General features: G+C 49.1%; 1 protein-coding gene across 1 annotated transcript; it reads right to left on the bottom strand.

Annotated features, from left to right (window-relative positions):
- Window positions 1-7,040: 7,040 nt before the first annotated feature.
- On the bottom strand, window positions 7,041-8,309 carry LOC149337382 (kelch domain-containing protein 3-like). The gene is made up of 2 exons (XM_089554411.1): window positions 7,609-8,309; window positions 7,041-7,143 (listed from the first exon to the last, which is right to left on the bottom strand). The coding sequence occupies exons 1-2, from the start codon at window positions 8,307-8,309 to the stop codon at window positions 7,041-7,043; spliced, it is 804 nt and encodes a 267-aa protein (XP_089410537.1).
- Window positions 8,310-13,310: the final 5,001 nt, after the last annotated feature.

Genomic DNA, 13,310 nt, shown 5'->3' with positions numbered 1-13,310 from the left:
GTGATGAGGTATTCAATGCAAGCTTCATCTGTGAGGTTGCAACGGCAAGCTTTCGAGAGCTTGTCGTAGTAATAACACTCGATGGGCTCACCGCGCTTTTGCCGTCGCTCCTGCATTTCCCGATGGAGTCGTTGGAATCCCGCTGTCGTGGGGAAGGCGCGCTTAATTTCTTCTTTCCATTCCGGCCATGTTTTGTTGACGGAAGAGAGGGAGTCATACCATGTCTTTGCTGGCCCTTCCAACCTCGAGAGTGCGTTTCCAGATGTCAGCCGGTCGGACCAATGGTAGACTTGTGCCAAGTCGTCCACACGTCTTATCCAAGCGTCGACTGTCGGAGAGCTGGATGACACTGGATCAAACGATGGCACTAACCGAGCTGTCCCTCCCGCGCCGATGATGGGTGTGGCCGCTGCTTGCTGCGTCTGAAGCAAAGCAATTCCGTTGACGGCTTCTCTCACTGCTGCCTGAACGCTGGCCTGCAGGATTTCCGCCACGTTGATCGTTGACTGAGGTATCGGAGGTAAGCTTGCACTTGTCACCGCGTTGTCGGATCCGCCTTGGCTTGAGTCGTCGGCGTCGTCGTTCCCGCCATCGTTGCTCGGTTGTCCGCCATCTTCGTTTGCCATATCCGTTGAAGATGCTCCGGTGCGAGTGACAGGCATGGTGGGGCTTGCCGGTTAACTTCGTAAGTTCGGGCGAACGTTGACTCTATCCCACTTCTGAATTGTTAGGGTAAAAGAACAATTCAAAAGACGTTTATTCGTATTTCCGTTACAAAGGATCTCTGGGTTAACAAGCGGCCGTGTTGCTTCTTTCGTGTCCAACACCTGAGTCTGTTGTTCTTCAAGCGCCGCGCGAGCGCTCGTCCTCCTCATCCTCTCCTCACATCACTCTCTCCTCCCACGGCGGCTCGGGTTGCTCGGACTCAAAGTTCGGGTTGCTCGCCCTCCGGCGAAGGATCTCCGTCGGCGGGGATGAGCTGGCGCTTACAATATATTGCTTAAAGCCTGCGGTGCGTTGTTTGTTTCGTTTCGTGCGTGTTTGGCTGCCACGTTATCGTCTAGCAGGTGTTTCGTATAAGTGTCACGCAGCTCTGGTCTGTACAGATCGCGAGCGACAACTACTGTTTCCAACTCCGTCGTGATTGCGAAACTGTGGTGTGAGTGGTTGCCATTTCACATTTGAATTCCACCGTCCAGCGAGAAATGCCGAAAGTGGCTGACTAAATGCAGCTGTTTCTGGTGAACTACACACGTGATTTGGTCAGTATGCCTTCTATTTGTTTTTGAGGAAAAAAAACGGTGCAGTATTGTCTCAATTCTAGACGGACACCCCAACCACAGCACAGGGGGAGACAGGAAGGTGGAAGTGAAAGGCAAAAGAGAGAAGGATGGGCCGTAGTTGAGGGCTCCGGAATAATTTTGACCACCTGTGGATGTTTAACGTGAACTGACATCGCACAGCACATGAGTGCCTTTTGTGTTTCGGATCCACCAAAACGTGGCCGCCGCGATCAGGTTCGAGCTCGGGTACTCCGGCTGAGTAGCCGAACATGCTAATCACTGAGCCACCGCGGCGGGTATCCACCGCTAGTGGGAAACGTGTTACGAGCGCTACGCCGCAGGTGGAAGTTCATGAAGCGACTATATACGACGCACACCGCGAGAGTGTGTTGCAATTTGACCCGAGGCATGATCGGTTGCGGCGATAGACTAGTGCTCTCGTGCAGTGCCAGCGAGGCTGATCTGTTCGCGCCGCCGTGGGTTCGAAACACAGTCGCGGCAGTATTAATCCAATGAACTCCTGCACAGTAACTGTGTGTGCTAGTTTGATAAATAGCCTCTACTGTGTGTGGTTTGACAAACGGAGCAGACACCTCGTTTGCAAACAGAGCACCACACGCATCTCTCTCTTTGAAACACCACACACAATTTCTTTACTTATTGAAAAGCAGAACGTTAACACTGTATCTGGCTGCCTTGTATCGACTGGACTGCACTGTTCTGACGCGATAGCATTCAAGGCCCCGTGACCAGCAAAATCCGGTGTCGGCATTGTTGGCATTGACGTTGTCGGCGTCGGCGTCGTGAGCGAAAAATCACGGGCATGACTCTGGTAGGTGGTCGCCCAGAGAGTAGCTTAGAGGGTAAGGTGGGCCACCTTGGTCACGTGACCTTGCCGCGTCGTCACAACCTGCTCACCACATAGCGAGCAAACTGCCCACCGTGGCCGTTAAATGCATGATTGGTCGCTCGGGAAGAGTAACCTGGTTCCCACAGGGCCCACCGCTGGGAGAACCGCTGCACCACGGCGACAGGAGGGGTAGGAGGACTCGTAGGGATCTATCAAAGTAAAATAGAGAATGGTCGTCTGCATATACGGGAATTAACGTATCGGGCTATCGCGTCGTACTCCTATGGTGCAGCTTATGTGCACCCCTCTAATTTTTTTTAACACTTTCGCGTTAGAAATTCCGCCCGGAAGGAAGCCTACCGTAATTGTTATTGTGACTGAAAACTCTTGATTGGTCGAGAGGGTACTGGAGTAGAAAAGGAACTTTGCTGATATGGAAAAAAAGGTGGTGAGTCGGGATCGAAACCACTGAGGAACGTGCGTTCATTGGGATATATAGCGGCCTTTACGAGTACCTCACACCGCACAGTAGGCGATTACATTAAATGACCGTTTAATTTATTAGGGTCACTAATTAGCGTCACTAAATAATATGGACGATTATGTGGAATAAAAAATTTTGATTGCAACATGTGTGTCGATGTGTATGAGTCGGTGCGCCAGGAGACCCCCTAGCAACCGCAGGGACCCTTTAACGCTATCGTTACATACTCTTAACATGAGCTTAAGTTTGCCGAAGTATCTTTCTTGTCAAGTTAGAATCCTTAATCACGTCGAAATTGCCGTCCTGCATTAAAACCAACGGAGCAGTTACCACCAGTAACGGGAACTGCAGGGGCAGATTGGCTTGCCCGCAGAGCTGTGGTCTCGCGTCTATGTTATAATGGCCAGACATTGAGGTCGCAAGCATTTTGGACCTCGGGATGTGAACGATCTTCTCGCGTAGCGTGTTTGATGAAAAAATTGGAAAATTGGTTTTTGAGGAAAGGAAATGGCGCAGTATCTGTCTCACATATGTCGGCGGACACTTGAACCGCGCCGTAAGGGAAGGGCGGAAGGTTGGAGTGAAAGAAGAAAGAGAAAGAGCTGCCGTAGTGGAGGTCTCCGGAATAATTTCGACCACCAGGGGATCTTTAACGAGCACTGACATCGCACAGCACACGGGCGCCTCTTGCGTTTCGCCTCCATCGAAACGCAGCCGCCACGGTCGGGTTCGAACCCGGGTACTCCGGCTCGGTAGACGGGTGCCTTACCACTGAGCCACCGCGGCGCGTATGTGTTTGATGTCACATGTTCGCAGGCTTTGGCCTCCTCCTGATGGCAAGCCTCCCAAGCCCTTACTTGCCTTCTGGCTGCATCCACGGCTGCTTAATGCTGATGTTCGCATTTTCTTGTGACCTCAGCTGCCCGTCTATGTAGGTTCTTGCAGACTGGATCCGCGCTTGCGTTCGCAATCTTACGAGCACCGCAAATCTTGAGTGTGCGCAGGGCCTACAGTTCCGTGGCTTATGAAGCAATCACACACGTCGTTTGCAGTCAAGAGGTTAAATATTCCTAGCGCTTCGCGCCATCACGTCGAATAAAGTATTAGGCTGTAGCGAAGAAAAATATCGGTGTCACGCACGCCTGCGCCACCCAGTGCCTAGCGCCCTCCCTGCCCTCCTCGTGTCTCCCTTTCCTTGCGCAACCTTTCTCACACGCTTTCCCTCTCTCTTCTTCGCGTAAGCTCCGGAACAGTTGCTATATTGTCATAACAGCACAGGGTGCGTTAGAAGCTATCACACTAAAACCAAGAGAAGCTGAAAAAAAAAAACGGATACCAAATCTCTTCCTTCCCAGTGAACTAAGAACGAAAACCACGCAAAGGACGATACACAGGGAAGAAGTAGACAGGACGAGCGCGGACTTGCAACTCTTTATTGAGACACATCTTCCTTCCCTCACCAACCCTACGCATGCGCAACAAGCAATGTCTATCTAATCGAGTTCAGGAACTTCAGCTCCTTCTTGTACAGATGGAACGAAGCCTTGCTTACACACTTTTCGGGCCCATATCTATCAATCTGCCAGGCTTCGATGACCTCACGTGTTTTCTGGTCCTTGGCCCTTCCGATTATCTTTGTGCGCTCAAAGAGTGGCGTGCATTTATTGTCACACGAAAGACAGCGTTTTGGCAAATGCATGCCGCTGTGGGAGCCCAACAAATTTTTATGTTCTTGTAGGCGCTTATTAATGCAGCGCCCCGTTTGTCCCACGTAAACTGTCCCACGTAAACTGGCAGATTGATAGATATGGGCCCGAAAAGTGTGTAAGCGAGGCTTCGTTCCATCTGTACAAGAAGGAGCTGAAGTTCCTGAACTCGATTAGATAGACATTGCTTGTTGCGCATGCGTAGGGTTGGTGAGGGAAGGAAGATGTGTTTCAATAAACAGTTGCAAGTCCGCGCTCTTCCTGTCTACTTTTTCCCTGTGTATCGTCCTTTGCGTGGTTTTCGTTCTTAGTTCATGGATTACCAACTAGCCCCCCTACGTACACTCCTCCTTCCCAGTGCTTGCACGATAGAGCAAGGAAAAACTAACGCCCGGTTTCATCTCTGAGAAGATTAGTCATCACTGCACGATGTGTACTGTGCGGCTAAACGGCGTTCCAGAACTCGTCAACAACATGGCTGCCACCATCAAAGGGAAGGTATACTCGTTCGACCCGTCCTACAACTACCACGATGACGGCGATGAAATCGCAGGCAGCCGCTTAGGCGTATACATCTTCCACCCCGTAACGTGAAGGTGGGGTGTGCTGCTGACCGAGTTGCACTGCGAAAGTGGGCCCATTAAATTTATCGACCACGGCGTTGTCGCCTAGGGCCACTGCGTCTACATGTGGGGGAGCTCCTCGGACATCAGGTGACGGATTGGCGGCATATACCGGTTCGATACCCTCGCTATGACATAGAGCCGCCCAGAGATGTGCGGCCAAGCGCCGACACTGAGTATCTTCTTTTCTGCTTGCTTGCTGTGTCAACGGACGTACATCTTTGATGGCTTGTACCGGGAATGCTCGGACCGTGTTTATTTTACCGACTTACGTGGCATCGCGTTCCTACCAGTGGACAGCCCTCCGCTATGCGCTACTGTCACAGGGTGTCAGCAGTCGGAACCCGCATGTATGTTTGGGGTGGCCAGGTGTTCGACGGAGAAGGCAACGACGAGTACGGTACTTTCTTGCATTTTTTGGATACAACCACCTTGATGTGGGTGCGCCCAAGAATGGAAGGGGTGCACTACACCGGTCGCAAACATCACTGTTTTGTTAAACTACAATACTGGTTGTTATACAGTTTTCAGTGTAGAAAAACTAAATATAAAGCTAGAGTCAACGCCATGCAACGTCATAACGACCAGCCGGGCGCGGCAGGTAGGTGGCAGTATTATTATTCATTGGTTGCGAGAGGTCGCTCGGGGGGAGCAATCAGGGCAGGGGTAGGCGACTTCCATATACACAATTGTCCAGCATATGCATACGCCAGCGCCAGTTGCATGCATAGCGCCTGCAGGGACGCCAACTGTAGCGTTGTATCGTCGTCGGGAAAGCGATATCCAGCAGAAAAAGCCTCTTCTCCGAGCGCAATTCAAACCACTGCCCGCGAAAAAGAGCAGCTTTGTATCACGGGTCCTTACACAATTCGCCTACAGCCAGTCTTACACCGCGGTACGTCTATGCGCAGAAATCATTCAATGAAAAATATAAGTTCGCCTTTAGTCGCCAGGTGCGGTGCAGTAGGTGAAACCGAAACTAACCGGAGTTTCTCACCCCTGACCAGGGTCTTACAAGCCCCGTCGGTTGCTGTGTTTGAAACACCTGCCTGTCGGAGAAGTGGCACGTCCCCGCAAGCTATGAATGTAAAGTAGAGAATTACCATAACTGGGACGTCATACGCAGGGGACCCCAAGTGGCTGAAGGCACCCATCAACGCTATAGCGTCATACGCTTTAGCCGGTGCTTAAGCGAGCCCTCATGTTACACCCACCGTCTTATCTTCTTAACTTCCATACTCGCGTGGTCCGCTGCAACCTTCTCAGCCCTCTTTTTGCATGCTGCAGTCCTAGTTGACTCTTATTTTACCTCTCATAAATACATATCACATTGATCGGGCAGGTGTTGAACAGGCGGTTCTGCATTGTCGAGCATGTCCATCAAAAATAGAATAACTATCTCGTTAATTTCGGCTATCCCAATAAGCTTGCTGCCTACTTCTGTCAGAACACTATTAAGCAGGGCTTCTTTTTATTGTTCAAACCAGGAAAATTATTTCACCCCTCGTAGCTTATAACTTGACACGTTTGGCCCTTCCAATTTTTTCTTCTTCCCATCTAAAGCGCTAAAGTGGAAGTAGTCATTGTGATTCCGGGGCTAAGATAAGATCAATAATCACATGATCACATTCGCAGCTTGTGAAAAAGAGTGTTCTTCAGAAGCGTCACGTTACAAAGCAAAAACACATCATAATATTACATAGAGGAAATGTATTCACAAGCACAGCAACTGAGGAAGAAAAGCGGTTAGAAATATGCAGCAGCAGCAAACACAGGAACGATGATGTGCACAGAATTTTTAAGAAAAAGCTTACTCTGAAATCGTGCCAACCTGCAAGACTTCGGGGCCGGGATTAAACGCGTTACCGCTCGTATCACCACCACCGTTGAGGTAATGTCACATATGTACATGTTCTTACATATTGCACACTCAAGAAGCGCAGTGCCATGCGTTGCCACTGTCAACACTGCGCGCTAGCAGTGCGGCTGATTTCCTTCCATAGGACAGCACATGCAGAGCATCCTAACTCGCCGCGGCTACCGGGCGACGACAAAACAGAACTTGAAGCCTGTCTTCTCGATGCATGCAAAGGCTCACTTTTGTAACATCTCTGGAGGGGCACTGCTGCACGCCGAAAGAAACGCCATAGGGTAGTACTGGATAAGTTCCAGCCGCACCTTGAGAAGCTTACAGACACTGAAGTTAGCCAACGCACCGCCACAAGTGGCTCTGTCCAAGGCGCTCCATCACGCTGACGTGCAACACGCCGGCGATTAAGATTGTCCTGATTTTATGGCGTTTATCTCGTTTATAATCAATTCTGGTAACTCGCTCATATCTAGACCTGCATCGATGACAGCAAGCATACACAAGTTCTGCAGCGTCGGTGCTAAGTGCAACACGTGCAGGTCCGTCATCTCTTCTTCCTCAGAAATCACCTCCTCTTCCTCCTCAAGGCTGGGTAGAGGCCCGAAGCCACCGAAGACCAACACCCTCTCTCCAAGCACACAGCAGCCGGCCGAGTGCCTCGCTGACGGGCCGGATCCACTTGGCGTCACTTTAGTCCAGCACGACTTTTCAACGTCGTACTTGTGCATATCTGCAAAGTAGGTGTTCAGCATTTCGTTGTAGCCACCGAAGATATACAGCTCTCTATCGTACACGAACGCACTGTGACCCTGGCGCCCCTCCGGGGCCACGCCTTGCACTTGTGGGCGCACCCATGTCGCAGTGGTCGTTTCGAGATAGTATAAGGAATTGTCATAACGGTCGTCGGGCTGTGAGCTTTTTAGGTTGCCACCCCAAATGTACATGCGGGTTCCGATGGCGGTCGCTGTGTGGAAGTAGCGCCCGAGGGGGGCCTCTCCGCTGGTCGGGACACGACGCCACTCTAGGGCCTCGAGGTCCAGAAAACGTACAAAGTTCGATGAATCCCTGTCCATGCCACCAAATATGTACATACGGTGTCCAAGCACGCACGCCGAGTGGTTGATGTTCGCTTCCGGAATTTCGCCGCTGACGTCCGGACGGCTCCATCTCATGGCATCGGTATCGAAGCGGTAGAGGCCGGCAATCTCTGGCCTGATGTGCCATCCGCCCCACAGGTAGGCGCAGTGGCCGTAGGCTACAACACTGCGGCCCATGATATTAATCGGCTCATCTTCGGGAAGTGACCGAGTCTGTATCCTATCCCACCGGTAGGAGACGGTGTCGAAGGTGTACACGTCGAAGAGGCAGCCTGAGATTTCTTCACTGTTCGGACAGCAGATGTGGAAACAGTGGAACGAGTAAAGCTTCCCTTCGATGGTGACCGACGTTTCGTTGAGGAGTTCTGGAATACGGTTGAGCCGCGCCGTCCACATCGTTCGAAGTCAACCAGTTCTTGCGAAAAGGATATCGGGCCGCTTTCTTTCTTTTCAGCTAACGGCCACGCGCTGAAATCAAACCTACTTCTTCTTCTTCTTCACCTCTTTAAACCTGGTGGGCGTTCTTCTTCTTCTTCTTCTTCTTCACCTCTATATAATGGCACATACCCCCGTGGGGGGATTGGCCAAGGTATAGTGGTATAAATAAGGAAATTTTCATAGGATTACGACAAAATATCGGAGCCAAACGTGAATTTAGTAAAATGTATTCATGGAAAAGGATAGAACATTATTTGAAGAGAAATAATAAACAACATTTTGGCAACAATAATAAAAAAACTCCAACACTTCTAAAGGTTTGACATTTTTCAAGCGCTAAGACAACAAGGACGAAGAAGGGACAGACAAGGACGAGCGCTAAGCGCTCGTCCTTGTCTGTTCCTTCTTCGTCCTTGTTGTCTTAGCGCTTGAAAAATGTCAAATCTGCACCAACTAGCCCGATCCGCTACCCTTCTGAACTTCTAAAGGAGTTAGCAAATCAACCTACCAGTTGCAATTATGTAATCATGGAGAGTCTCACAAATTGCACCCAATGCAAATCCTTTGGCGCTCGCTCCGAACGATAACAACACCGGCAAAGATAACGGGAGCCCTAACTTGGAGAGAGGGACCTCCAGGTAAATCTTTCATTGAAGTGCGAACTTTGGAGACAGTAGAGAAGGCAATGGTCCACAGATTTAACGTCCCCGCTTGAGTCACATAGGTTTGTCGGTAACCGCCCACATCTGCATAGGTATAAATTTAAACTGGGAATCCTGCACCGAAGTCGCGTCATTGATACCTCACACTGCCTGGTTTTACACGAATGAACGTTCCATTTATACGGTAAGTGCTGATAATCAGTAGTATTTCCAAAAAGAATTTTTGTGCTGTTTCCTGCGATTTTTTTGTCCCGTCCGCTTTAAAGGAGGTCCGTTTTGTCTGGGTTCCTGGTCATTAGTAAGAGATTTAGTAAGAGATCGCGTAACCTGGCTGATATGTGTTGCAACCGCTGAAACCTGGAGATCGCCAGCAGACTGAAATTCGGGACGGGATGCGTTACTGGCCCGTCAAGAGCTGACCTTGCTAAATAATCAGCCACCTGGTTGGAATGAATGCCTGCATGACCAGGAACCCAGACAAAACGGACCTCCTTTAAAGCGGACGGGACAAAAAAATCGCAGGAAACAGCACAAAAATTCTTTTTGGGAAGTTTCAAGGCGGAATAAAACTGACAAACAACCAGCCAGGATGATAACGTGAGATACATGACACGGAATTTCGTGCAGGGCCATTCCAAGAGCCAAAAATTCCGCAAAGAATATAGGGATATAATCTGGGATGCGGAAAGAATAGCTCCATGCCAAATCCTGCGAAAAGATGCCAACTGCAGCTTTTTGGCAGCTGACGGAGGCATCGGTAGAAAGCACCACATGATGGGGGAATTCCGCTATATGACCAGAAAGAATGCCGTTTAAAATGTTTGTGGGCATGTGTTTCGCATGAGATGGGAAGATGTGGTCAAAACGGAATTTCACTGCTGCCGGCGTGTCGCCAACCCACTGCAAAGAACTGAGATCAACACCAATCGGTGCTAAAAGTTTCTGCGTTAAGGTAATTTGTAGCATTTGATATCGTGGTCACTTTCCTTCGTCCTTTGTTTCTTAGAGCGAGCTTCTGGTGCGCCGCCTGCCGGAATCACTGCGAAATCGGTTATGTTCATAGCTGCACGCACAGAAGAGAGGAGGAAGACGCGATAGAAGGCTGTCTGCCGAAATGGTGGGAGGCGAGAGGGTGGGGGATACGCGTATGCAAGCGCGAGACTTTTCGCCTCCCCTTTAACTGTCTAAAGAAAGGTAAGCGAGCGCCGAACACTAGTTGAAGGAAGAAAATGACACACAACGCGGTGACTGGCAACTCAAGTTTAATCCGCCAGGAGCGAAATATCTTTGTTTAGAAAGTTGTACCAACTTGCCCGAGCTTCTGCCTTTACCTTTGTTGAGGGCACCGTTCGGTGTGATAACGTCACACATAAGAAATCATTGGCCGTTAGACTAATAAACACCTCGTCTTATTGCTTCGCACGCTACAGTTATTGCGGGCCATGTACACACTGCAGACCTGCAGGAAGACGGAATTTTCGGCCGGAGGCGAAGAGTCCCCGAAGATCTAGCTCGACGTGCGTAACAGACCAGAGGAAAATACGAACATCGAAGCTAGGCTTTGAGTGCATATTGTATAGTGTACTGCGCGTATAGTGTACTGGGCGGAGCCTATCCCATCTGTGCTGAAGAAGTCACGTGTGTGCACAGCTCGAGCCTCGAAGTCTACTTTTCCTCTGCTTGCGGCGTTTGAAGAAACACAAGGAGCGGTCATGTCTGTGCAAATGACAGGCCGTCTGCAAAAACTCCGCCTTTGGAAAAAGGCATCAACGAATGCTGTCCACGAAAAAAGGAAACAGCCGGGGAAACTTAGCAAAGCCAAAAGTTGGGAAAGTTGGATAACATTGATGATGTGAAAATAGCGCACAAGGAACACAAGAGACGGATAGGACACGACGCTGTGAGTTAGCGCTTGTCTGCGTCGTGTCCTATCCGTCCCTTGTGTTTCTTGTGCGCCATTTTCACATCATGGGGAAACTGAACGCTACTCATTAAGTTTTCTCTCAAGAACAACTACGGGCACTAAGCAACCAGGCAGCGGAGAACCGTGTGGGAAGTCGGTGTCGGTACCAACTGCAGCGTCGTGGAAGCTGGAATGGTGCACGAACGTTTGTCGCTAAACGTGAGTGTTTCGCTTGTGTACACCACACTTTTAAAAATTACTTGTGAAAAGTATCTAAATTACATTACCAAATACTATCGTGAAATCGCGCGAATGCAAGTTATTGCTGGTTCTAAAAAATAATAGAAATACATTAAATACTTTGGAAAAATGATTAATTACTTCAAATTTACTTGTGAAGCTTAATGTAACTTAGAATAACGGAAAGTTGGGATAGTTGGATCGAACTATACATCATAGCGTTAAACAACGAAGACAAGGGAGAAGAGGACAGTACAGGTGCTATCTTTCAACAGAAGGTTTATTCATGCGGAAAAGGAAATATTTACAAACAAGAATAAAGGAAAAAGAATCAAAGGCAAGCTCATACAAGACTATCTAATATTGGAAATTCGCTCTCTTGGAGTGCGATAGAGGAAGTGCTGACGGACGTGCCGCCTGTCTAGTCCGCCTGTCTTCTCCTCTTCTCCCTTGTCTTCGTTGTTTAGCGCCATGATGTATAGCTTAATGTGAAGCTTATCACATTAAGAGAAAAAACTACAGAGAATGCTTACTACATTCGAATCGAAGCAAAAGCACGGATTCGTGCTGCGTAGAAGATGACTGTGAGCAGGCAGTGCTGCGGGACGGAGCAGATGGAAGTTGATGAAGACGACGCTCTCCAATGCACAGCGCGAGATTGTGGTGCAGTTTAACACGAGGCGTGTTGGCTGCGGGTCTCGCTGAGCGGCCCTTAAAGGAGATCGGTTCGCGCAGCCGCGGGTGGGACTTCCAGTCACGGATATTCATTCAATTTCTTTTGCATGGTTTGACCTCTAACTCAGCTGAAGGTCAAATTTCCACGTTCCGCTGTTGATGCCCGAGGTCCCGTAGGGAAGCTTTCGCTTCAAAAAGCAGAAGACTGGATTAGCGATCCTCCCTTTCCCTTTGCACAGCAAAGTATAAGTTCCTGAGCTCGCGTCGTTGTTAACTTGTCTTGGCTGACTTGTCCATATTTGTTTTGCTGGCGCAAGGGTGTTCAATGGTGTATGTATTCGTGCTTTTATGGAGAATAAGGCAGTTGTCAATGTGGCGGCTGTCATTGCATTTGTCTCTTCTTCGTGGATTGTCTAGTGTTAGCGCTCATCGTTCACCACACGAATTGTTCAAAATCATACATTTGTGATAGCCATCAAAGCACAGTTTCCGTATTCTTGTCATTGACATTTTCCACATTGCAGTTTACGCGCCTAACTTTACTCTAATTAGTATCTCAGTCATTGGCCTGTCTCTAGTTGAATCCTCTAGTACCAATTTACCGAGCTTCAAATTAAGCCAGTACCACACAGGTGTCACTGCATCATAAACTTAAAGGTGCACTGAAGAGGAATCTGAACTCGTCTTTTTGCCGCGGGAACTTGATCTACACGTTCCCAGCAATCTTAGAAACTGCGACTTATTACCCTGTGTGGCCGATTTCCCTAATTAAATCGAATTAACGTCCGGCTCCCGCCTTTTTTTTTAATTCTGCCTCGTACGGTGGGCGGAGTCGACCAACGCGGGGAGTGCCTTTCACCCAGTCCCGTGGCGGCTTGCCGCTCTGCCATCGGCGGAGTAATACGGTGTAGTCCGTAGAAGCAAATAGACCGCGCTTATTTTTATTTCTGAGGGCTTATTTTGCGGTTATATTATCTACAAATGAAACTATTTATTCACGGAAACATAAAAAACAAAATGAAGCGAAAGCAAAGCCTCCACGGAGCTGGCTGAGGGGCGCTCCACGCGTTGGTCGAGTCCGCCCACCGTACGAGGCAGAATTAAAAAAAAAAGGCGGGAGCCGGACGTTAATTCAATTTAATTGGAAAAATCGGCCACAAAGGGCAATAATTCGCAGTTTCTAAGATTGCTGGGAACGTGTAGATTGAGTTCCCGCTGCAAAAAGACGAGTTCAGATTCCTCTTCAGTGCACCTTTAAGACCTTTAACACATGCGCCTACCTTTAATTCACATTGCAAGTCCTCTTTGCAATCATTATCATTGCAGACACACACGCGTGACGTCACGTGTCACGTGGATTTTTCGACGCAACGCCGCAGGAAGGACGCCTGATTTTCTGCTGAACGGTAGCCTCAACTCTGTCTGGTTAAAATAATCGCTAACGGAGGGGACAATTTCGTAAGAGTCTGTGATTTTTTT

The sequence above is a fragment of the Amblyomma mixtum genome, chromosome 7, assembly GCF_055824585.1.
Source record: "Amblyomma mixtum isolate Tamu chromosome 7, ASM5582458v1, whole genome shotgun sequence".
Classification (NCBI taxonomy): Eukaryota; Metazoa; Arthropoda; class Arachnida; order Ixodida; family Ixodidae; genus Amblyomma; species Amblyomma mixtum.
The sequence above is the reverse complement of the archived record's forward strand: the minus strand, read 5'-3'. Positions and strand labels throughout refer to the sequence as shown.